The sequence below is a fragment of the Rosa chinensis genome, chromosome 3 (assembly GCF_002994745.2).
Source record: "Rosa chinensis cultivar Old Blush chromosome 3, RchiOBHm-V2, whole genome shotgun sequence".
In the NCBI taxonomy this organism is placed as follows: domain Eukaryota; kingdom Viridiplantae; phylum Streptophyta; class Magnoliopsida; order Rosales; family Rosaceae; genus Rosa; species Rosa chinensis.
The window spans coordinates 16,929,055-16,954,336 of NC_037090.1; the positions used below are offsets into that span (position 1 = coordinate 16,929,055).

General features: G+C 36.0%; 1 protein-coding gene across 2 annotated transcripts; it reads left to right on the forward strand.

Moving 5' to 3' along the window:
• Positions 1-1,386: 1,386 nt before the first annotated feature.
• On the forward strand, positions 1,387-23,719 carry LOC112192075 (protein SHOOT GRAVITROPISM 6). 2 transcript variants are annotated; one of them, XM_040516330.1, is made up of 51 exons: positions 1,387-1,527; positions 1,626-1,716; positions 1,814-1,868; positions 1,951-2,082; positions 2,163-2,234; positions 3,544-3,634; positions 3,746-3,841; positions 4,397-4,475; positions 4,592-4,655; positions 5,392-5,495; positions 5,703-5,808; positions 6,142-6,231; positions 6,622-6,699; positions 6,842-6,909; positions 6,991-7,090; positions 7,219-7,389; positions 7,725-7,814; positions 7,950-8,015; positions 8,164-8,262; positions 8,355-8,429; positions 9,063-9,122; positions 9,707-9,796; positions 10,171-10,292; positions 10,945-11,074; positions 11,160-11,239; positions 11,993-12,152; positions 13,091-13,172; positions 13,877-14,022; positions 14,479-14,559; positions 14,655-14,755; positions 16,120-16,358; positions 16,439-16,548; positions 16,692-16,820; positions 16,943-17,017; positions 17,101-17,234; positions 17,363-17,435; positions 17,942-18,073; positions 18,313-18,494; positions 18,659-18,781; positions 19,379-19,439; positions 19,550-19,645; positions 19,992-20,092; positions 20,726-20,831; positions 21,008-21,121; positions 21,217-21,291; positions 21,371-21,469; positions 21,901-21,972; positions 22,059-22,144; positions 22,247-22,340; positions 22,994-23,101; positions 23,184-23,719. In XM_040516330.1, the coding sequence occupies exons 1-51, from the start codon at positions 1,488-1,490 to the stop codon at positions 23,322-23,324; spliced, it is 5,169 nt and encodes a 1,722-aa protein (XP_040372264.1). In that variant the 5' UTR covers positions 1,387-1,487; the 3' UTR covers positions 23,325-23,719. The 2 variants fall into 2 exon arrangements, with proteins under 2 accessions (XP_040372264.1, XP_024187374.1); XM_024331606.2 differs by having other exon boundaries at positions 12,017-12,152.
• Positions 23,720-25,282: the final 1,563 nt, after the last annotated feature.

Consider the following 25,282-nt stretch of genomic DNA (forward strand, 5'->3'; position numbering starts at 1 on the left):
TGCGGCAGCTATTGAGGATGGTCCATGCCCTCCTTCCCGTTTTTTCGCTTTTCTCCTTGCAGTCGAGATTGAGAGCTTTCTCTCCTTCTCAATTTGTTTCACTTCGTGATTTGAAGTTGAATTATGTTCGACGGCCTAATGATTTGATGATTGCTAGTGGTTGGAGGATTTGGGATCCTGGGCTTTTCACCGTTTCAATTGAGTCGGGATTGGATCAGGTTCAGATGGAGTCTATCCTCCACGGATGGCAGCGAGGGCGCTTGCAAATGGATCGAGATGTAGAGAAAATGCACGGCTGCCGGAGTTGTGGGGAAGATGCAGGGCGGTCGGAGTCTCACTTCTTCGAGGGCTGTGTGGCTTCCGGTGTTGATGTCGTCGACATTTCTTTATCTGGGTCGTCTATTGGTAAGGGCGTCAGGGTTCCTTGCTCGATATCATTGGATCCACTGTGCCGAACGGTCGGATGTATGGTGGCAAGTTGGTGCTGCTGCGGCAAGATCACAAGCTCTGTTGAGTTGACTGCAAGGGCAAACCCTAATTGGATTTGGGCTTTTCTATATTTGCGAGAATTGGGGTTGGGCCCTAGTGAGCTGACTAGGATTGCAATATGTGGGCTTTTTCTGTTTTGGATATGGATTTGGGATCCCGGTGGATTTATTATAAAAACTTGGGATCCATGACTATTTTTGTCTCGATACCTAATTTTTTATTGGGATCAATGCCCGCGAGGAACTGCTGAGATTATTGATCCGAGGTTGTCAGCGAGTTTACTGATGGATTAAGTGGAAAAATTTTATTGTCAGTTTCTTATTAGTTTACTTCCCCTTGAGCTTCACTCAATATGTGGAGTGATATTGCGTTTAGCGGTGTCTCTTTCTGACTGCCCTACAGGGGCGGGTCACTGTAATATTGCTTTTTTCATATTGAATAAAAATGGCTGACCTCTTTCTACTAAAAAAAAAAAAGGTATCTATTGACCTGATCAAATCTATATACATGAATAATCCACGTAGTTATGTATTTTTCTGTAAATATTTTGTATTATATATTGTTGAAATGGACATGTTAAATTTTCTAAACTTTTGAATCTAAATGTATTATCATGATTTTCTAGGTTTTTTTCTTCAAATTTAAACATATTATTAAACAAAAATGAATGTAAATTAATATATATTTTTTTGATCAATATAAATTAATACACGTATATATTCTTTCCCCATATTACACGTCCCATATGTTACTCATGTTAAAAAAAAAAGTTATCTACATTCGCTGAAAAAAAAAAAAAAAAAAAAATCTTCTTCTTTATTTACTAACAGTGAAACCCACCTCCCACCTCTTTGTCGCGGAGCAATCTACCGTTGTACTACTGCCGCGTCAAATAAAACTGTTAGACGGTACAAGCTGTCTTCTTGCGGAAACTCGAAAATATTAAAAAAAAAACAAAAAAAAAAAAAAATCATCGACTCCTCTCTTCTGGTTCTGCAATGGCGTCGTCCAGCTCTGCAAGTTCAATTGCAGCTCCAGGTACTTCGAATCTCCCACAACAAACAATCAATTTCCGTTTCTTTTTCCTCATACCGACACTCTCTGATCTCGAAAACCTTGACCGTTTGGTGCCACAGAGGCCGTTCAAGTTCTGGTTTCGCTGCTCGCAGATGAATCCCCCAATGTCAGACAAGTCTCCATCGCCTCCCTCAGAGACGTTGCCGCCCTGTAATTTCTCCAATCTCTCTCTCTCTCTCTCTCTCTGTATATATATGTGTACGTGTGCAAGTTACAGTGACCTGAATAGATTGAATTGCAATTGCAGCAATCCTGTTATAGTTCTTGACTGTTGCTCGGCCGTTTCGCGAGGAGGACGAAGGGTAAATAATCTTCGGTTGCTTTGAGTCCAGTAGTCTAGTTGCAATGTGTAGTGTGATCATGCTTTTTCTGTGGATGTTTCAGCGATTTGGTAACATGGCTGGACTTTTCCAAGTAATGTCATATGGAGTTGGAGCTTTGGACAAGAATGACGTCGATTCTGTTTTCATGACTAAGCTTGCCAAGATTGCCACGGCCGAGATTATCTCCTCCAAGGTAGTTTATGTTTGTGATCAGGATGATTTCTTTGTGGAACTGGCTCGTGCGATTTAATTGGAGTATTCTCTTTGATGTAGGAGCTCCATACAGACTGGCAAAGGGCTGCATCCGGCCTTCTTGTTTCGATTGGCTTGCATTTGCCTGACCTGGTGAGTATCTTAGTGCAAGTAAAACTCGCGTTTGTTTCATATGTGTTTTTAAACTGAATGTGTTCGTTTTGTTACAACCGTTTTAGTGTGAGCTGAAAATAGTGGTATGTTCTAGTGTGTTGCTTCTGGTATACCCTTGTGATATGATATCTTAGTCATAAAGTGTCACAAGTGACTTGAGCCCTGGTAACTTTGAAGCGTAGACTGTAGTTGTACTATGTAAAAAATTGGCTGCCAACTAATATTGTTGTTACTACCCAAATTGTCCCAAATCTGACAACTGAATAACATGTGATGTAGATATAACATGAGGATTTAACCATCGAGTTCTGTATTACTTTTAACTGTGGCTATTAGGATGAGAGGAAATGATATGCTAGTCCTCCTGTTGTAGCTTTCTTTGTCTTTCTTTAGTTTATTGTTTTGTTCTGTTGTGAAGTTCTTGTCCTGAGCTTGTGTTGTGATCCTCTTTTATCAATACAAGGGTTTTTTTAATGATTTTATTTATTTATTTATTTCTTTTTGTGCATGGATACTTTTGATAGAGAGATACATCGTAAGGGAGGAGGCGTTGGTTCTGTCGTGTTAGTGAAAAATGACCTTGCAGAGAGTTAATAAGATTTCAATCAAAGGCTTTGTTGGGATTGCCAGCTTCTGTATTTAAATATAGTTTGTCTTCTCTGACATAAATGTTCAAATTCCTTGATTGTCTTCTGTTGTTATCTTTTTCTGACATCTTGAAATGTTTGTTTTGACATTCAGCAACCTAATATACCATACTGTAGAGGCTAAGATTCATGAATCTCTTCCTGTTCCACAACAAACAGAGTTCATTCATAGGAAGCAACATTTTGGTATTATTTCATGTAGATAATAGCATTTAGCAATGAGGTTTGATTTTCCAGGCTTTTAGAATAAAGCTCTGCATTCAGTATTTCTACCTACGCTCATATCTCTTTTCTTTGGGTTAGGGGAGCTGGGCCAATATTAATTCTAGTAGAAAGTCGCGTTTTACACTTTGTTGTGACTTTTCTTTTGGATAATTTGTAACATATTAGTCTCCCATTTGGAAAACTATGAGAGAGGACCTATGTTTTAGATGTATTAGATTGACAAAAGATTATTGCTCTGCACACTATTCTTTGTGTCTGAATCATTGATGGAAACACCATTTTCTTGACATTGTATAGAAATCAATTTCCAGTGCTGTCAGTTAGATCTCTCTCCCTCCCTTTTCCCTTGCTCTTCCTGAGATTCTTCATTAACCTGTCCCTTACTTGATTGTTCTTTTCGTATATTGATTTTCCAGATGATGGACGAAATATTTCTCCATTTGCCGGGGCCAAATTCAGCTATACCAGCTATGGTTCAGATACTAGCAGACTTTGCCTGCGCTGATGGTTAATTATCAAACTTTTCTTATCTGCTTTCCAGCTCGGGAATGTTCATATGTTACTATTTCTCTTTTGGCTTAAACTGAAATTAGTGACAAACCATTTTACCCTTTGAAGCATTCCAGTTCACACCACGATTGAAAGATGTGCTTTCACGGGTTCTACCTATTCTAGGAAATGTGCGTGATGCCCACCGGCCAATTTTTGCTAATGGTATGCTAAACTGTCTCTTCGCTATGCTTATGATATATGGAATTGAAATTGGAGTAAACAGGTTGTTATTATTTGAAAGCTGTTGAATCATTTACTACATGTTCCAAACACTGGTCAAAGTTGTGCAAAAATCTCAAGTACTGCAGTGTCTAATTTATATGTTAAAAATGGGTTAAATCTCTTGCTTTCATCCTGAAATCAAAGAAAAAGGTTATGCTGCCAAACCAACCAATTCAAACCTTCAATAGAATTCTGAATGACTTGAGAAGATATGAAATTTGTGATGATATTGTCTCCAGTCTTGAGTCTCACTAAGGCCACCAAGAGGAAAGACAATAATAATAAGCTGGGCCATGTTATTATGTTAGAGTCTAGTTATGCATAGATAGACATGTGTTATTACCTACCTGTTTTCAATTATCCCTCTCCTTGCTGATAAAATTTTCCCCTCTTCTTTCCCATAGTATTCGACAAGTTCTCAGAAATGATAACATACAAATTTTCCTCAATAATATTCTCTCATGATGCTCACCATCTTTATCCTGCTGTTTTCAGCTATTAAGTGTTGGTGTCAGGCTGTTTGGCAATATAGTCTGGATAACCCTTCTTACCCATCTCTGGATAGTGACATAATGTGAGATCAAGTTTTTATTGTTACAGTTTCTTTGGTCCCAATTCATCATTTCAAATATGCCTGTTTTATGTTTTGGTATTCTTCTGTCTTAAATGAATAAATATCATATAATGCAGGTCATTTCTGAATTCTGTTTTTGAGCTTTTGTTAAGAGTTTGGGCAGCTTCAAGGGATCTAAAGGTTTGGAAAATAATGTCTCTTTTTCTTATCGTAATCTCTCTATTTTGCTTAAACTTTTATGTGCAGCTTTTATCTTTGTATTCATTTAACCATAAGTTTGTTTCAGTCAAATAACTCCATCTTTGAATAAAGCCTCTATTTCAAGTGCCTTCTACTTTCTTACTATGCATCATGTCTATTTTTTTACAAATTTTAAGTATCTTTCTTATAAATAAAAGTTTAAAAGCATAAAATTTTGGACGAGGGGCACAGATAATTACTAATAAATTGAGTGGTAGTAAAGCAGTTGTTGTAGTTAAAGTCTAAGTATTAAGTCTAGTGTCTGCTACTTGTCAGGATTTTAGAAAAGAAATTGTCCATATATTGACTCCTATCTGCATTCTATTTTTCCTTTGATGCTGAAGAGAGTTGTTAACAGAGTTTACGGAAGACTAGAAATGCAGATGCTTACAAAACTGCCCCAATGTAAAGTGTTCCATGTGACTAGCTTTTGGTTTTTGATTATGTCCATGGTATTGAGTATTGACTTTCGAAGGAGAACCTGGTTTTGAACTGGGATCCGCCAATCGGGTTTGGGTAATTCTGGGCATAATAATAAATAAAAAAATTCCATTGATATTTATTTATTTATTTTTTCCGTATCTATAAACCTTTTTTTTTCCCCTGCTAAGACAACTTATGCTATTTTACTAATGTGAATTGATTTTACAATTTGCTGAAACCCTTTTCGGAGTAGGTTAGGATATCTTCTGTAGAAGCATTGGGTCAGATGGTTGGCCTTATTCCCCGGACCCAATTAAAGGCTGCTCTAAATCGGCTTGTCCCCACGATATTGGAATTGTAAGATTGATTATAGTAGTTCTGGTTATATATGTTTATGATGCTGCACTATTCATGCATGTTTTGTGTACACGTCTTTGGTAACGCTGTTTCCAACTTGATATATCTCTTTTATACTTTTGAGGACAAATGGATACATAGCATCACTAATTTTGTACTTTCACATCTACATCATCAAAAAGTTTGTTTCTTTTTCCTGTTGATCAGGTATAAAAGAGATCAAGATATTTCGTTTTTGGCAACTTGTAGTCTTCACAATCTCTTAAATGCTTCTGTACAGTCAGATAGTGGTCCTCCTTTACTTGAATTTGAGGTAAAGCAAATATATTCTGTTTTATTTTTTTACTTTTTTTTTTCTTAGTCAATTTATTGGTTATAAGTCCTAGAATCATATTTTAACTGCAACACTTGAGTTTTGTCTATGGTTTTAATTTGAATAACTGCTGATTTTTCTGTTCAACATTGTCACAATTTTCAACAAGTGAAACATTTATTTGGGTTGTAAATTGAGACCATGAATCAGGCTTTACATAATAGGAGGTCTTGTACATCTTAGGCTTTAATTACTTTACTAGGTGTCTTGTTTCTGAAGGACTAGTACTACTGTTTCTTTTAAACACTGGTTTATTCTTATGATGGTTCGCAGGAGCTCACCATCATTCTATCAACACTCCTTCCAGTGGTCTGCATCCATAATGACAACAAAGAAAACTCAGATTTCTCAGTTGGATTGAAGGTGTAGAAACTTATCTCCTTATTTTGAATAAGATTTTGATTTCTTTCTACTTTGCTAGTTTCCAAACGGGTCAATTATTACTTTAGTTATTACTTTTTTCAACTGTCAATTTCTTGAATCTGTAGGTCTTTTGTTTAGATCTCTACCTTCATGTTATTGTGGTTCTTACTCAAACCACATATTTTCAACGCATCCTGTGTATAAAGGAGGATAACTTTGCGTTGTCTTTTCCCAGCAAAACAGAAGTTGTTTCCTGCCTTTTGTTTCAAGGACTTGGTCCACATAGTATCTATGGTTTTATACTGATGTTAATGGCTAACCATTTCAGTAGTCAACAGCTATGTTGTTTCTTTCCAAATGTTTGAGTTCTTTTCTTTTCCTTGTGGCCAGACATATAATGAAGTTCAGCGTTGCTTCCTGACAGTTGGTTTGGTATACCCTGAAGATTTATTTGTTTTCCTTCTTAATGTGAGTATTCTTTCTTCAAAGTGTTCCTTCTTACTGCCACTTGATCCAAAGTAAAAAGAAAATTTTCCTTCTGTTCTGCAATAGTTTACAAGGTTCAACTTAAATTTAGATGACCTTTTTTGTTGTGCATTTCTGCTACCAGAAATGCAAATTGAAGGAAGAACCTTTGGCGTTTGGTGCACTGTGTGTTCTAAAGCATCTATTACCCAGGTTTCTTTCCATTCTGTTGTTTCTATTTACTATAACTGATTCTTGTACATGATCTGACATTCGAAGAATTTTATTTTGGAGGCTGTCTGAAGCTTGGCACAATAAACGACCCTTACTTGTTGAAGCTGTCAAATCCTTACTAGATGAGCAAAACTTAGGTGTCCGAAAGGTGCTTTCAGAGGTATATTGCTTTAAATTATAGAGTCATAGTTGTAGACCCTACCTTTAGAAAACCTTTTTCTTCAGAATTATCAGTATACTCTTTTGTCTTTCCTCTCTCCTAACTTCACATTGCATTGCTTTGTGCAGTTGATTGTCGTTATGGCTTCGCATTGTTACTTAGTTGGTCCATCTGGGGAGCTGTTTGTTGAATATCTTGTGCGTCATTGTGCTTTAACAGACAATGATAGACATGACTTTGAGAGGTCTAAGGATGTTTCAGGAAACACCTATGTTCCGTTCCAATACAAGAGATCGGAGGTTTGCATCTGACTATCTTTTTTTTTCCTGGAAACTTGATGTGGCTACTGATCCCACATGACTGCTACAAAAGTATTTTATGTTTTGATGTTGCAAACATTCTCTAATATTTACTGAGAAAGAAAAATGATGAAACCTTGATGGCAAAAATAGATTTAAGAAAAGGTGAATTTTCTTTTAAATGTTGTAAATTATATCCAGTATTTATAATTTTTATCAAAGTGCATTAAGGGGTCTGGTTTGTGGAGTGGTTACCGGATTGGCTAAGAAAGTAATACTTGGAACTATAGTAATGTCAGATGGTTATAGCATTAATGCTGGCTGGCTCTTCTTAGGTGAAAATTGGGACACTTAGTCCAATGGAGTTGAGGGCAATAAGTGAAAAAAGTCTTCTGTTGCTGACCATTACAATCCCCGAAATGGAGGTATGCCAGATTGTTGATTCTATATTCAGTAGATGTTAAGTCTTAACCGGTGGTTTGAGCTTCTAAAGGGGTTTCTTTGTATAAGCATATATGGAAATCTTAACTAGTTCTTGTTGATGCATTATTTTCCTGCAGCATATATTATGGCCTTTTCTGTTGAAGATGATTATTCCACGAGCTTATACGGGTGCAGTTGCTATGGTAGGAAGTTCTCTATATCCTCATCTTTACATTCAGATTCAGCTGTTTCTGTTGAGTAGAAATTTACTAGCTTTTGGTAAAGATCTGGTTCAATGTATGTATTTATTATAGTTTGTCTCTTGAATTTGAATAGTTTCTGCTGCTACAGGTTTGCAGATGCATCTCTGAGTTGTGCAGGCATAGATCTTCTAATAGCGATACTATGGTGAAGGAGTGCAAAGCTCGTGCTGATATACCAAATCCCGAGGTAGACTCCTTTCTATATCTAATTTTGGACTTTTCTTGTGCATCACCAGACAATTGATCTCATCAATTGTCATATTTTACTTGTGTTTTTAGGAGCTTTTTGTTCGGTTGGTAGTACTTCTGCATGATCCTTTAGCGAGGGAGCAGCTGGCTAGTCAGATTTTGACAGTAAGTATATATCATTTTTAAGCATGGTTTTATCCTGGAAATGAATTAGGAGTAAGCATGTTTTATTGAGTTATGTCAACTTCCTTTAAATAATGAGTCCCAAACATACGAGTCCAGTCTCATTCTCTATATTAAGTGGTTTAATGTGTAATCCATGTGATGACATATATTTCCAGAGTGGAGTCTCTACTGTCCTTTGTTGATTTCTTATTGTTGCTCTAATTAGAAGTTTTGAGGATTTTCATGATATTACTTTTGCTCTTTCTATAAATTACAGATTTGTCATATTTGTGTGATGTCAACTTACTTTTAACCCAAACATAAGTTGGTAACTTGACGAGTCCCTAAACATACACGCAAACTCGTCAACTGTTATGACTGATTCAGTGTGTAACCACCCCACAGCACCATCACCCATTTACTCGTGTGAGAGATATATTAGCAGTGCTGGAGCTTCTAAAATGTTAGATGCGTCTTTGTGTTTTCAATAGATGGTTTGGATATTTTTAAGATATTGTGCAGGTACTTTCTTTTAAAAAAAAAATAAAAAAATGGTGTGTGTACTGATTTAGTTCACCTTGTATTGTTATAATTCTAAATGATGACACATTTGCTTTTTATGTTGCCTCGCAGGTACTTTGTTATCTGGCACCACTTTTTCCAAAAAATGTCAGCTTGTTTTGGCAAGATGAGGTAAATCATTATGCAGTTAGAATTGAGTAGTTTTGTTAGAGCTGGACGGTTTTTAGGTTTGGGTTATAACTTTTATATATAAGTACCGTCATATCTTTGAAATTATGTTGGATTAGCAGGTGGTGAATACCCTTGTTTGATGCGTTTTTAGAAAGTAAAAGTAGAATTGGAGCTGATGTTCTTATTTGTGACAAAATCTTTATGTGTTTTGAGAAGGGAAAAAAAGTAGTAATATTGGTGGTGATTTCTTATTTGTTTAATCATTTTATGTGTTTTTAGAAAGTACAAAAGTAGAATCGGTGCCGATGTTCATATTTGCAACAAAATTTTTATGTGCTTTTAGAAGGGAATAAAAAAGTAGTAATATTGGTGGTGATGTCTTATTTGTTTAACACTATTTTCAATTTATTTGGATTGAATTCCTTGTTCCTTCATGTGAACTTACTCTTATTTGATAATAAATTTGATAAAATACTTGAAATCTACATGCTTAATTTTCCTTTTTGTTGTATTCTTTTGACCTGATTACAGGCAAAATCAAATGACTAGTAATCTAATTTATTTTTTTCTTTGCTAAGCTCTAGATTCCAAAATTGAAGGCATATGTTAGTGACACAGAAGATCTAAAGCAGGATCCTTCTTATCAAGAAACTTGGGACGACATGATAATCAATGTAAGTGCAGCGGACCTCTGAATAATGCTGATATGTATTCATAATTATTGATGATTTTTTGGAATATGATTCATGCTGGCTGTTGGAACCATGCTTTACAGTATCATTTAGGTGATGCTGGTAAAACATAATAATCTGCTACTTACATGTTTCTACTTTACCATGGCCATTGAATTTGAGAGTAGTAATTCAAGATAATATCAATGGTTATTTTCTAATTTTTCATGTAAATTCATAACTGTATCATTCAGATTTTGTAGAAAACTGTGCTGACATATATGTCCTTTAGAATTGTAAGAGAGAAAGAGGCTAAATCTTAAGGTCCTGTTCATTGACTGGTTAGGTTAATTTATCTCTTTGATTTTGTGTGACAGTTTTTTGCAGAGTCTTTGGATGTGATTCATGATGCTGCCTGGGTGATATCTCTTGGAGATGCTGTTACCAAACAATATGAACTTTATACATCTGATGATGAACACTCTGCACTTCTTCATCGGTATTATTCCCTTCAAACCTGTTGCTTTGCTTGATATAAGGAACGACTGTTAGATGAGATATTGCAGATTTACTATAACCTTCCAGCACTGCTGTACATAACTCTCAGGCCATTTGTGTACTATTGCTATCTTTGTTAAGTAGGTCCCATGTGTGAGGCTGTTTGTCTGGTTGCTACCACTCACTACACTAATCTTACAAAAAAGAAAAAGAAAGCTAAATAACATGAGAATGGCTGGTGCCACTGAGGATGGTTCCTCAATTCAGACAATCCTACAACAGTCTTAGTGGTTATAGGCATGGGATTCTTGTGGTGTCCACCCACACATAGGTCTTGGATGGTTGAAATTGGACAATCATGATGGGCACAAGTTTCTTTAGCATCTCATTTACCCCACATTCCTTTGTTATGGTTCCTTATTCTTAGTACCAAGATTGTAAAGAATGCTGAAGCACAAATCTAATTAAGGAAACTAATTGGCTTTTGCTGCATTTTGATGATTTAGTTTCATATATTTTCAACAGCATTACTGATAATGTGTAACTTTTATGGGCTTCTAGTGGTTGGTGCCCTTTGTGGTTTGTCAACTTAAGAAGCCATGTCTAAACCTCTGGGTAGGAAGGCATGTTTAACTATAATCTTTCCAATGCAGCTGCTTTGGTGTGTTGCTTCAAAAAGTTAATGACAGGGCATATGTCCGTGATAAGATAGATTGGATGTATAAACAAGCAGACATCACAATTCCAACAAATAGGCTTGGTCTGGCAAAAGCAATGGGGTTGGTATGTTACAGTCCTCTGTTTATTTTTTACTCTTTCCACCTTTACTTCATTCATGATGGGTTGCTTTTGTCCTCTCCACTTCCAGGTTGCAGCATCCCACTTGGACACAGTCCTGGAAAAGCTGAAGGGGATTCTGGATAATGTTGGGCAAAGTATCTTTCGAAGGTTTTTCCCATTCCTTCAGAGTGCTAGATAGCATATATTTGTAGTTTAGTTTATCTTGTTAGGTTCCCTGTATGTGTCCCACTCTCTTTCTCCTCCATGCCAAAAGCGTTCCGGTTTTCTTTAAAAACAGAGATTCTGGTTCATTTCATACTATGTCGATTACTTTACCCGTCATTCCATGCTTTTCAATTGTTAGCAAGTGTTCCTGCAGATCAATAAGAAATTCCATGACAGTACATTCTAATTAAGACACATAAATTCAGTAATAAAAGTAATTTATATTACACAAGATGTATATGCTGCAGCAAAGGTGAATCCATGCAAACATTTTCCTTTTAGTTCTCTCCAAGAGCAGAAACTTGGGATGCTGTCAGTATACTTATGGATTTTATAGTTTCTTAACCTTGCAAAACTCGTGTATATCAGCTGCAATGGTTTTTTTTACCCACAACATGTTGTTTCTATAATGCAAGTAGAAAGTTCAAGGTGTTATTTATGGTAATATAAGCTAATAAACTATATATCTAGAGCAAAACAAAGTCAATCAAATCCATTTTACATTGTGCACTATTGGTGAGTTCAGTACATGCATTAATTAAAGAAATGTAAGAAAATATTAGTGCAATGTGATTTACCTTTTCCTCTTTGTTTCTTTTGTTATCCTTATATAAATATATATTTATTTTTAAATTATAATGCTCAATTTACGTTTAGTGTGGATGCAATAAATATATATTTATTATGTGAAGACAGTTTTCTTTGCTTCATTTGTTGCAGATTCCTATCTTTTTTCTCGGACGATTTTAAAACTGAAGAGGCTGATGATATACATGCTGCTTTGGCTCTAATGTATGGATATGCTGCAAAATATGCTCCATCAACAGTCATTGAAGCCAGAATAGATGCACTTGTTGTATGAGATCTTGTCCTTTTCTTAATGCCTCCTACTACCAAGAAAGAAATAGATTCTGTTTTTCTCCCTTCTTCATATTCATTAAACTATTCAGCGATCACTAATTTACAAAGTGTAAACTGTAAAAGTAGAGAGTTGGTCCAAATTAACTCCCTCTGTGTTTCATAGAAGCGCACACTGTTTCATTGTTAGTGGTTAGAGATGTGGGCCCATTAATACGTAGAAGTAGCTATAGGCATATCCTTGGCTAAGAATAGGAGTTGTAGTTCATAATACTGCAATCCTTAACATATACTAGTAATAAAGTCATATGGTCTCATGGTTCCATTTTAGTGAAAGCAGTTGTCGACAACTTTTGTTTCTGAACTTGGTTTTCTTAGGTGACTCTTAGATAGTACTCTACCTAATTTAAAACAGACGAGCTGATTGATGTCAATAAAATATATGATTCCTCTTTAGCTAATAGATTTTGAGGTATCCTTTAATTGTTGCCGTCTTGAACTAGTTATAGTTAGTTAAGCATTTTCTTTTTGGAAAAGATAGGAACATCTGAAAGCTGTTTCCAGAGATTATCATTGCACCACCCTCTCTCTCTCTCTCTCTCTATATATATATATATATATATATATTGATTCGCCTATCAATTCCTCAATCCTGAAGAGAAACTTTTTCTCCAAGGAAAGTGTGTGAATACGTCATGTATTATGAATCAATGGCATAAAAAGAGGAGGTATATATATAGTCTAACTAAATTAGGTTCACAAAATTTTGTTGATGGTTTAATTTTCAAGTAAGAATCTTGTGAATTGTACAACTTTAGGTTCCTATTTATTTCTTGCTTAGAATTCTGGCCTTATTATGGATTTATAAGGCCCATGCATTTGTAAGGTTTTTAGATTTTGAAGAACTTACATATGGGTTACTTATTCGTCTTGCAGGGGACTAATATGCTCTCACGGCTTCTTCACGTGCGCGACCCTACTGCAAAGCAGGCCGTTATTACTGCTATCGATCTTCTAGGTTTGTACGAGTCATTTGGAAATATGGTGTCATTTTGTTTTGTGTACTCTGTATAAGCTGCCGTTGCAGACATGGACATGGAATGGAATGTTTATGCTTTGTTGGGTGTTTTAACATGTTTGTGATGCTCGTTGTGCTGTAAGGGGTTTAAATAGTTGAAATGTGTGTGACTGGTACTTGTTCATGCGATGCTCATAACTATTCCATTTCCAAAGGAAGCCATCATTGAAAACGTTTTAGCATTAAGTCCTGAATGTTTAACACTGTATAACCAGATGGTTAAGGTATCTTTTTGTTGATGTGGTGTGCTTTGAAGTTGTACCTTAAATGATTATTCTTCTGTGGATACTTGAGATATAGAATGATTTGAGATTAGATCACCAAGAGTGTTTGCATGCTTCTTTCTTTTTTAGACACACATACGTTTAGGGTGGTCGCACTTAAAACTCTAATAGAAGTGTACATGATCACATTATAGATGTTGCTAATGTAGTATGGTTATCAATATACTGGTAATCACATTACACATGTTTATGTTGTTGGGAAAAGCTTGATATTGCCCAAAGACTGCATATATTACTTCTAGATTAGACTGATGATATATTATAATTATCAGAACCTGCAATGTCATGCAATTGCTATGCTATGATCTATGCCATATGGTCATGTGCCAAAAGTCGATGATATATATGTTGATATTGCAGGTCGTGCTGTCATTAATGCTGCGGAAAATGGTTCATCATTTCCATTAAAGAAAAGGGACCAAATGCTAGACTATACATTAACTCTGATGGGCCGAGATGAGAATGAAAACCTTTCAGATTCTACTCTTGAACTTCTGGACACACAAGTTAGTAATATCCTTGGAACAATTGTGTCTGTCGAGAGATTGGGTTTGTTTTTCCAGAAAACCTTGGAAAAAAAGAAAGTTAATTTTGGGAAACACAATTTTATGAGCATTTGTCTCATTTTTAGTAATTTTAAGGGACATTTTTTTTTCTCTAACATTAGGAAAATACGGGACATAATTTTCTGCAGTATATTTGAGAATTATCTTTCCTGAACCCATACATATCTACTATAGAGTTATAAGATCATTTAAAATGCCTTAGAAACATTGTTGAAATTGGTTATCTACTATTGTTTCCAGTTAAAAACAGTTTTAATAACTCCAAATCAATGCCATAATATAAAAATTAAGAAAGAAAAAGTTCACTCCTAAGTTGTACTCCTAAAGACAGCCTAAATGTTGGTCCACTTCTGTTGTAACGTTTTCCATATCTCTCACCTATTTACATTTTTGCAGGCCCGTGCTTTAAGTGCATGCACCACGCTGGTCTCTGTAGAGCCAAAACTAACAATTGAAACCAGAAACCATGTGTTGAAGGTTTGGTGTTTATTATACAGATGCTGTATTTACAACTGAAATCCCACTTCTTGGTTGGTTGTTACTAAATGGTGGTAAATCTGATAATTTGACAGGCGACCTTAGGGTTCTTTGCTTTACCAAATGATCCAGCAGATGTCATCGATCCCCTTATTGACAACCTTATCACTCTATTGTGTGCAATTCTTCTTACAAGGTATCTTAAGGCAAATGGTCTACCCTTTTCTGAACTACTTATCTTTTGAAACATCACTCTGTCATCTATTTTAGTCTTTTTCAACTACTTTTTGTTTTGTTTTATTTTTCGTTGAAGTAACCAGAATCCGTCGGTCTTCGTTTACAATTTTGAAATTATATAAAGAGATTATATCTATCTTGACAACTTTTGGATAAGATGAGGTTCCACATCTGGTAGTTCTAAGCCTGCAGCTCAAAATATATAGTTTGGGGGGTTTTGGTTTGGATTCTAACTTCAACATTTTATGAAAGCAGACATATATCAAGGGTTATGTATATTTTGTCTTTTATCTTTTTATTCTTTTTTCCCCTATCATTCATTCTTTATTTCTTTTCAGTTTTTTTTTTTAATTTTTTTTTTCAATTTTTGTTTTGAGAAACAAATTTGTTTTGATAAAAGAGGATCAGAATCTTAAACCATGGACAATAGACAGAATTTTAGCTTTTCACCTTTCTCCAAAGCTTTGAAAAGAATGCTCAACAACTGAAAACACCCCTTTAGAAACACATCAACTTCCTTAACAGCCTCCACCTCTGTAGAGAAAAAGGACAATGCTGAAATAAGTGATGCACACTCTCTCACCGACTTTACAGAGAAAGCACAAATGTGAGGAAAGTGCATAGAGAAGGCCTTCTCTTTTGGATCTGATCACATCCTAAGATCCACTAAATAGCCCAAAATCTTAACTTTCAATGGAGTCTTCATTTTCCAAAAGCTGGGAAATTGGTGGGAGAAAGAGGAATCCACTCCATGCACAAAAAGTACTGTAAGATTTTCTAGAGAAATTGACCCTTCTACTATACATGCCAACCCCCCCAACTTACCAAGCTGCAAAGCAAACTCCTCTGCCTCAAAGTCATTTAAATTCTTGTTGGAGGCAAAACCCAGTTACAAGGAAAAGGAAAAGAAGTAGCTTGTAAAAACCTGGAAACAACACCTGAAGCATATCCTCCATTGTCCTCCCAAAATCTCACCCTCAAGGGGCTTAATGGAGAATATAAAATTCACACAATCTTGTATTCTAGATCTTGCATCTCAATATATTGAATCCTTGGCCTCCCTAATGGTTTTGGGTTTCTTATGCATCAAAACATCTCTCTCCATAATTATCTATGCATTTTCTAGCTGTCGTCAAGGTATGGTCCTGCATATTTATTCAGTTGATGTGTAACAATTAAGGTTCTAGGACTTGCTTGAGCTACTTTTCTATATTGATTAGTGAGCTTATAACAGGGAAATTTCATTGGATTATGATACCATATGTAGCTGTTTTTATTTACAACATGCATCACGCTTCTAATTAGAATCATATGACAATTTAGTGGAGAAGATGGAAGAAGTCGAGCAGAGCAGTTACTGCACATCTTGAGACAAATTGATCAATATGTTTCTTCAGCTACTGATTATCAAAGAAGAAGAGGTTGTCATGCAGTACATGAGATGCTTCTCAAGTTTCGGACAGTTTGCATCACTGGACATTGTGCCCTTGGCTGTCAAGGAAGTTGTACGCACATCAAGCCAATTGACCGTAATTTGCATGGGAACTTTTCCAACTTACCATGTAAAAATGTCTCCTATGACAGCTTTTTCCCTTTTTATTTCTTCTCTCCTACCCTGATTCTTATATTGTTGAACTACCAGCGGCATTTGTATTGCCAAGTCGTGAGGCCTTGTCTTTGGGAGACAGGGTTATTACATATCTCCCCCGCTGTGCAGATACCAATGCTGAAGTTAGAAAAGTCTCTGCTCAGGTGAGTTTTTGGCAGAATTTACCTGGCCTTTTAGTTTTATTTTTATTTTTTATTTTTACCGTCGTTGTTATCTGAAAATGTATGTTGACACCTAAATGTTCTTTTTGACTGCATATGACATAAACCTTTCTATCTCTCTGTAGATTCTTGATCAACTTTTTAGCATCTCACTTTCACTTCAGCGGCCTGCATCTTCCACTTATGGTGTGGACATAGAAGTGTCCTACAGTGCTTTATCATCCCTCGAGGATGTCATAGCTATTTTGAGGAGTGTAGGTTCATTGCCTTACACATTTACCTATTTTTTTAATTTTTGTTCTTTTACATAATTATATTCCATTGTTAGGTAAATTTGACACATTAGGGGGATCTTTTGGTTTTTCTATATATGCAGGATGCTTCTATAGATCCATCTGAGGTTTTCAACAGAGTCATCTCTTCTGTTTGTTTATTACTCACAAAGAATGAGGTAGGTGCTTCTTATTGAACATGCTTTCAGAATTTAAATGAATACTGCAACAGCCTCATCTTAATCTCAATCAATTTTTGCAGCTTGTAGCTACCCTGCATGGTTGCACAGCTGCTATTTGCGATAAGGTCAAGCAATCAGCTGAAGGGGCGATTCAAGCCGTTATTGAGTTTGTCACAAGAAGGGGGAATGAGCTTAGTGAAAGTGATGTTTCAAGGTTTTCGTAATAATGAAATTTTAATTGAGTAACAGATTTCAAAAACAGAAAATATATGAAGAGCTTTTCTCTCTGGATAAGGAAATAGATTTATGCCTACTACTGATGGGGTATATTTGTGGTTATAGGACAACGCAAGCTCTGTTGACAGCTACTGCTCATGTTACAGAGAAGCATTTACGTCAGGAAACTCTTGCTGCCGTATCTTTTTTGACCTATATAATATGTTATAATTACATGCATGTATTTATATTAAGAGGGCCTTTTAAAGTGGATGATTCCTCTTGAGACAAGAATGGAACAGATTTTATGAGCTATTGGCTATTGCACAATGTCTTCCGATGATCCAAATTCACATATTTGGATCTCCCTTTGAGGATCGGTTTTATGTTATCCACCTTGAATTTGTTTACTCATATAATTATTTATGATAACTCCAGTATTCATGGAAAATTTAATTGTCTATTTATTTCATTACAATAAGATCGTTTTGGCTGTTTTTATATTTACTTCCTTTTTTTATTTTTTTTCTAAGAAAGCTCTTTCCTTAGAAACTCCCTATGACCCTATCTAATCTTGTGTATGACTATTTCCTGTTGCCTTGCTTGTCAAAGTTAGCAATGCTGTTGCTCTATCTTTATACGTATTGACATTTCATTTGGTTATTCTTTTTGGGACCTCTATCAAATATCCTTGACTGCTAGAAGATTTCTTCTCTTGCCGAGAGCACTAGTACGAAAGTCGTCTTTAATGAAGTTTTGGCCACAGCCGGAAGGGATATAGTAACTAAGGATATTTCCAGACTACGTGGTGGTTGGCCAATACATGATGCTTTTTATGTGAGTCTCATGTGGCTTTCACTTGTAGCTCTTTACGGTTAAATCTTCATGTTGTTGATTGTTCAGTAGTAACCATCCTTGGTCTGTTGCTAATTTCAGTTTGACTGTTTCCCCTATTGATTTATGTTTCTTATACTAGTACTATGTTCTTCACATTTAATTAGTTCGGTTTGATGTTAGCGATATTTACTTGGTCGTCTTGTTAACTTGTAAATTTTTTTTTTCCTTTTTTCCTGTAGGCATTTTCCCAGCATACAATTCTTTCATTTTCATTCCTGGAACATGTGATATGTGTCCTTGATCAGTATCCCATCCTTAGAGCTGATTCAGAGAAAGGAGACTATTCTAGCCATTCAGTTGATGGTCAAATGGAGGATGACATTCTTCAAGCAACCATTATTGCTCTCACAGCATTTTTCAGGTTTATAGAAAGTGATAATAAAAGTAGGAATGCCGTCACTGCAGTCCATTTGATCCATTTAGTTAATCAACTTACTATCAATAAACCATGTGTCAGCTTTGCTTATCAAACTTGAGCTAAATTTATTGGTTAGACAATTTTGTTAAGTTCTACTTCTATTGCAGAGGTGGTGGCAGAATAGGAAAAAAAGCAGTTCAACAAAACTATGCTTCAGTTCTTGCTGAGCTCACTCTTCAATTGGGAAGCTGTCATGGTCTGGCCAAGTGTGGTCAGCATGAACCATTACGGTAAGCATCTAGTAGTTTTTTTCTGTTTGGCAAGACAACATTATATATATATATATATATATATATATATATATATATATATGGAGGCGTTGCGACAGTGCGGACGTCCGGGATTTCTGCTCGATCAAGTGTCGACTGCGCAGCGCCTCTTGCCGGAGGGACGCCAGTGGGATCCTGGACCAGTCTGCAGTCGGGTGGAGTTGCCAGCGAGCAGTTTGCAGCGCTGCCCAGAACCTTGAAGTTGCAGGTGAGGTCGCTGCCCAGAACCTTCGACCTTGATCGCTACCCAGAATCGGTTTGGGATGCCTCTGGCCTCCGTCCGGAGCATCGATGTCCGCCCCAAAACCCGCCTGTATATATGTTTGTGTGTGTGTGCGCGCGTACACGCAGAACTGATGAGAAGCGCTCGTTTGCAATGTGGACTTGCCAAAATGCAGGCGCTGTTCAAACTTTGAAGGGTTTTGTTATATCCTTTTGAACGGTGCAGCTGTTTTGGCTAAGGTCCACATTGCGAAGGTCTGCTTCTGAATTGTAAGAACATATAATGTATAAGTTTGAAGCACGTTATTTGATGTCTCATTTTGTGTGCTCTTGCAGGGCTCTTCTAACTGCATTCCAAGTGTTCTGTGAATGTGTTGGAGATCTTGAGATGGGAAAGGTACAAAATATATATAAAGGACTGCAATTACTCTATTGTTTGATTAGGAATTCTTCAAGCGTCGTCTCTTGCAGTAGGAAGGAAATGTAATTTGGACATACTTTGTATAGATTTTGGCTCGAGATGGAGAGCAAAATGAAAATGAGAGGTGGATCAATCTTATTGGAGACATAGCAGGCTGCATTTCTATAAAGAGACCGAAAGAGGTAATATGGCTCATCTGAGACACTTTTTATGTATTGAGATATGTTGGAACTGATTACAGTGAAGTGAATGCCAAACTAAATGGCAGTGGGTGAAGACTTCTAATAGAGAAAACTGTTAAGTTGTGTTCTATTACATTATCAGGAAATTTGGGTAAAAGGGAACTTGGCCTGTGCATAATTTGCCTATGTTAGACTCCTACATATGATATGTTTTATGTTTTAGTGTTTCAATTTTTTTATTTTTTATTTTTTGTGAAACTCTGAGATTAGTTTGATCCCCTATGATCTCATGTTTTTGGCTGCTTAATTTTCTTTCTTGATGGATCTTTTTTGTTATTCTTAAAAGGTTCAACGGATATGTGTAATTTTTAGTAAATCATTAGATCGACACCAAAGATTCCAAAGGGAAGCTGCAGCTGCTGCATTGTCAGAGTTTATCCGCTACAGGTATGCCAATGATGCCAACCAACACTCTACTTGTTTTTAGTTGCATAATTTCACGTATATGTTAATGTGTGAAAGATGTTGCTATTTCCATGATATGCTATTGTTATCAAGGGAGTTTCTTGTTGCAAAGTTTGTGTCCGTCCTGTGTCTTTTGTCTTGTAGTGTTGTTAATTTTGTTTACTTTTGCGATTACCTTTGTCTTGGGAGTTCATCTGCAAGTTATCCATAGGATGCCAACCAGCAGTCTCTACTTCTTATTGGTTCCTTTCAAATAACTTATTTTGATGTGTACAAACTGTTGTTATATCGATGATCTATTATTTCCATCAGGAGATCTTATCATTGCAAAAATGCTTTCCATCGTGACATTATTGTCATGTAATCTTGTTAACTGAATGCGTATGGTATGGAAAATAGTGGTTTACTCAAATATTGTTTGTATAACAATAACTGATCTCTATTATTTCAGTTTCATGTGTGTTTCTGAGACCCATTTAGTTCTTTGCAAACATTTTCAATTTCTTTTGTGCAGAAATTTAGTTTGGTCACACTTACACTTTGTGTTATTACTTAAAATGGTTTCGTTAACTTTTGATTCCAGGGTCTTATTAGTTAATATTCTTGACAATGCAGTGATGGTTTTGGCTCCCTATTGGAGCAGATGGTGGAGGTGTTGTGTCGACATGTATCAGATGAATCGCCAACTGTCAGGCGCTTGTGTTTGAGAGGATTAGTACAGGTTTGCTAATTCTAACACATATGTTTAGGAACCACTGTCGAAATTTTGTGCATGCTTTCTCTTTTCCCTTAGTTTCCTTTTATTGTCATCAGCTTTTGCTGTAAAGCTGATCTCTACATTTTCCAAATATGGATATGTACAGGTGCAAATGACAAATCTAACTTTTTGTGTTGCAGATACCGTCTATTCAAATGCTTCAGTATACAACCCAAGTTCTGGGCGTAATCTTAGCTTTACTAGATGATTCTGATGAATCTGTGCAATTAACTGCAGTTACTTGCTTACTTACGGTGAATTTTCAACCCCTCACAGTAGGCATCCATCTAATTTGCTACCTCCATTGTTTACATTTTGGTAATCATTTCTCATTTTCTGGATGCATTAGATGCTCGAGTCATCACCCAGTGATGCGGTGGATCCCATTTTGCTTAATCTTTCTGTACGGCTTCGCAATCTTCAGGTGTGATACTTTACTCTTTAGTGTGCTTGCTCAAAAAGTTATTTGCAGTCTAGTCTGATTTACCAAATGTCTGGAACAGATAAGCATGAATCCAGAGATGCGAGCCAATGCATTTTCAGCTTTAGGATCACTTTGCAACTATGGAATTGGGGCACAACATGAGGCATTTCGTGAGCAGGTCTGAACCCATCTGATTTATGCACAACCGACTTATAAAAAAAAATTGTACCTTCTTTCTTTGAAGTTGTTTCTTGATTATCATCTTTCATGATTTTGAATATATATTATATATATATAATATATATATATATATTATATATATATAATATATATATATAAATAATATGTATTATGTTTTTGGCTGTAGTTATATCTTGTCAAGATAACTTGTTATACCATTATTGTTCGATACTTTAATAACATGCTTAAATAATATATGTGTGTGTTATGTTTTTGGCTGTAGTTATATCTTGTCAAGATAACATGTTATACCATTATTGTTTGCTAATTTAACCACTTGCTTAAATATATATTGTAAATGGAATGACCTACTGAAATGCTTTCGTTGGTTTTATGTAAAGCTCAAATATTTATAATTACTAATTCCAGGTACATGCTATTATGCCACGCTTGGTTCTGCATTTGCATGATAACGATGTTATCGTTCGACAGGCTTGCCGGGTAATTGCTTATGATCCTTATTATTTCTTCTGGGTATGAAGTTTCTGGAAACGTTTTTGACATGTCTTTTGTTAACTGATGAACAGAGTACTCTAAAACAAATTGCCCCCTTACTGGAAATGGAAGGATTATTTCCCTTGTTCAACATGCATTGTTTCAATTATGACCACCGGTATGCCTCCATATATTTTGAGATGGCTGAGTTTATAAAACAATTTTGACAGTAACACATTATATGGCAATAGTAAAGACTCACCCACTTTTGTCTTTTCAGAACTGACTACGAGGACTTTGTCAGAGAACTCACAAAGCAATTTGCCCAGCATCTTCCCTCAAGAGTTGATTCTTACTTGGCATCGACAATTCAGGTTCCCATGCTGGAATTTTTTTTTTCCCATAGGATTAATATCTGTCTTGGTTGCCATGCTAATTGAATGTAATGCTCATTTCAACTTAAGCTTGAGATCACCATAATTGTACTAAGGATTGGTTAGGTGTAGATCCAAAAGAAAAGGAAATGGTACACTGTTTCTCCTACTTTGTACACTGAATCTCATCTTAGATTGGTAGATTCTACACCTTCTGGTCTATTATTAAAGCCTGCCTTGTATCAAATTTCGTTCTGGCTCACATTATTTTATCCTTCTCTCATCACACCAAGCTGTTTAGCATCGGCATTCGTGTATCCACATGTTTATTGACCATTTAGTTTGAATTGTCATGAAGAATAACCGTAGCTAAATATGCGACGTGTTGTTTAAAAGATAATGTGAAAGCTTACATGTCAAGCAACTCATAGCTGGCTCCATGGAGGCTGGGCAGGCATAAAATGCCATGTGAGCTATCCCATCAGTTTGTAGGCTAACTTTCTAAAAGTCTAGAAGTTTCGGTACATTCAGTGTTTCTCCTATCATACATAATATTGGGCCTTATAGAATAGCAGCCCTATGGTTAGGTCATTTTCAATCTCTTATGTAATTCAAGCGTGCCAATGACTTATCTTACATTCTTGATGTGGCAGGCTTTAGATGCACCTTGGCCAATAATTCAGGCAAATGCTATATACTTCTCCAGCTGTATGCTATCTCTGTCAGATGATCAGCACATTTTGACTCTCTATTATCCACAGGTCATTTTCAGGCAGATTGCTACTTTTTATGTCATAACCAAAACAAACTTGGCCTATTTACAAAAATTTATGTCTTCATCAGGTATTTGGACCATTAGTAGGAAAATTGAGCAAGTCAGCAGATGCAAGCGTGAGAGCAACGTGCTCTTCCGCCCTTGGTTTGCTGTTAAAATCCTCAAAGTCAATATCATGGAAAGCAGCTAGAGCGGATCGCGTGGAGTAACTTGAAATGGTCGTCTCCATCCGTATACCTGAAAACGAGTCCCAGTCAGATTCTCATTGGCCTCAAATTCATGGGTTCGTAAAGCAATGTATGTTGGAAGTGGAAATCATGATATTCGTTTCGCAAGATGCAAAATGAAGCACTCTAATTAGGTAAATTTTGAGGTGCATATAGGGGCTATCAGTGCCTGTAATGACTCTGTATATTTGTTAATTGTTGTAAATTATGTCATTTGTAACTTTGTCATCCCACGGTGGGTCATTTGTGTATTCTGTTGTAGATGTAACAACTTTGTTGTAATGATTTGTATCATAACCTTTTGCCAATTTACCCAGAAAAACGCGAGATGTTGAAAATTCGCAAATGAATAACATATGATCTTAAGTTACGATAAATCTTTCAGCTTGCTCGGTTAATCATACCATCAATCTCTTCTCCAAACAATCTGTCACTTTATTTGCAACATTAAATGACATTGGTCCTTATTGTTAGCTACTCTGATGGCTAAGCATGTGAGAACTTCGAATGCCGATAAGTTTAACAATAAAGTCGTATTGAATCACTGCGCTTTGGCGCCCTCATTACCTTTGGGAGGCCGACGCCCCTTTTAGAAACCGTCAGTAGGAGAAGATTTCCTACCTATTCTTTTTGCCTTTTTTTTGTTTTTGTTTTTGGTAGAGGTTTTGAGCTGCTTTCCCATCTTTAGAAACCATGTCCTTTTTGCAAATATTGAATCCCCTGATGTGCGGTAGGTGAGCTTATGTATAATACTCAAGTATGTTTACTAATCCCTTGTACGGTCGAAAATTTTTTTTATTTTTTTTTTCTTTTCATTTTATAAATTTGCTTACATGAAATGGGACCTGTATGAAATAAAATTTTGTATCCCAAGTTCCGAACTACTTGACAAAGACCAGAAATCCTGTTACATCAAACGGCCATAAGGAAATGTTAGAAAGCTTAAGAGCCACAATTTTTTTTTATTGTTGAGGCCTTGAGGGAAGGACCACCTTTGTTTTTGTTCTTTGCAATTTAAAAGGACCAGCTTGTATGATTACACACTTTAATATTATGGCTAATTGTTAATTATGTAGGGAATTATATAATGTGATGGAGATGCTATGCTGAGGTTTATATATACTATATAATTGTAATGTTTATATTTGCCGGTACGTTGAACTCATCATGTACATCACGGTTCTGTTTATTTGGTTATAAGTTTGTAGGGGTGGTTCTAGTTGAACCTCCAAATTGATATTTTGATATCTCTTACTTATTAAACATTCAATTCACTTTTTTGATGTCATGTAGTTTTCAAATATTCAAATTTCGAGGTTCAACTAATACCACCCCTACACTTGTCAGTGGTGTGACTCCTCTTCAGCCACCAGACAGTGCAAACTACATGGTAATATGTAGTGTGCCTAATCAGGGCAAAGGAGTAACCAATTGATCTTTTGCAAAGTCATTAACACAAATAGCAAACGATAGCTTCATCCAAACTATCACTTTTGGCTACTTTCCGGTCCTTTTGCATATATTCAACACCCTTGTCTAAAAACAAAGACTCAAATGAAATTAAGATCTAGATATCTCAATGCCATAAGGCAGGTTTGCTTGTTTAAGCAAATTAAAACCCTAAATATGCAGTGTTCCAGAAGTGCGCTTAAGAACTAAGCAAGACAAAAGTGAGAAATATTAACTTATCTTTTTTTTCGATTACATAGGAAAAGAACAGAGAAAAAATTATAAAGAAGAACCCCTATTATATCCATTATCAACTGATCTTAGTACCACCTAAAGCTCTATTTTTTGTTTTATATTCATCTCCATAGATGAAATAGAATCCTAAAATATTACTAGACAAAATCTATAAATCTTGCTACATGTGGTTATAGATTCCGAAATTTTCTGATCATCTCTCGAATACCGTAATATTGTACAGTATTGAATTCAAA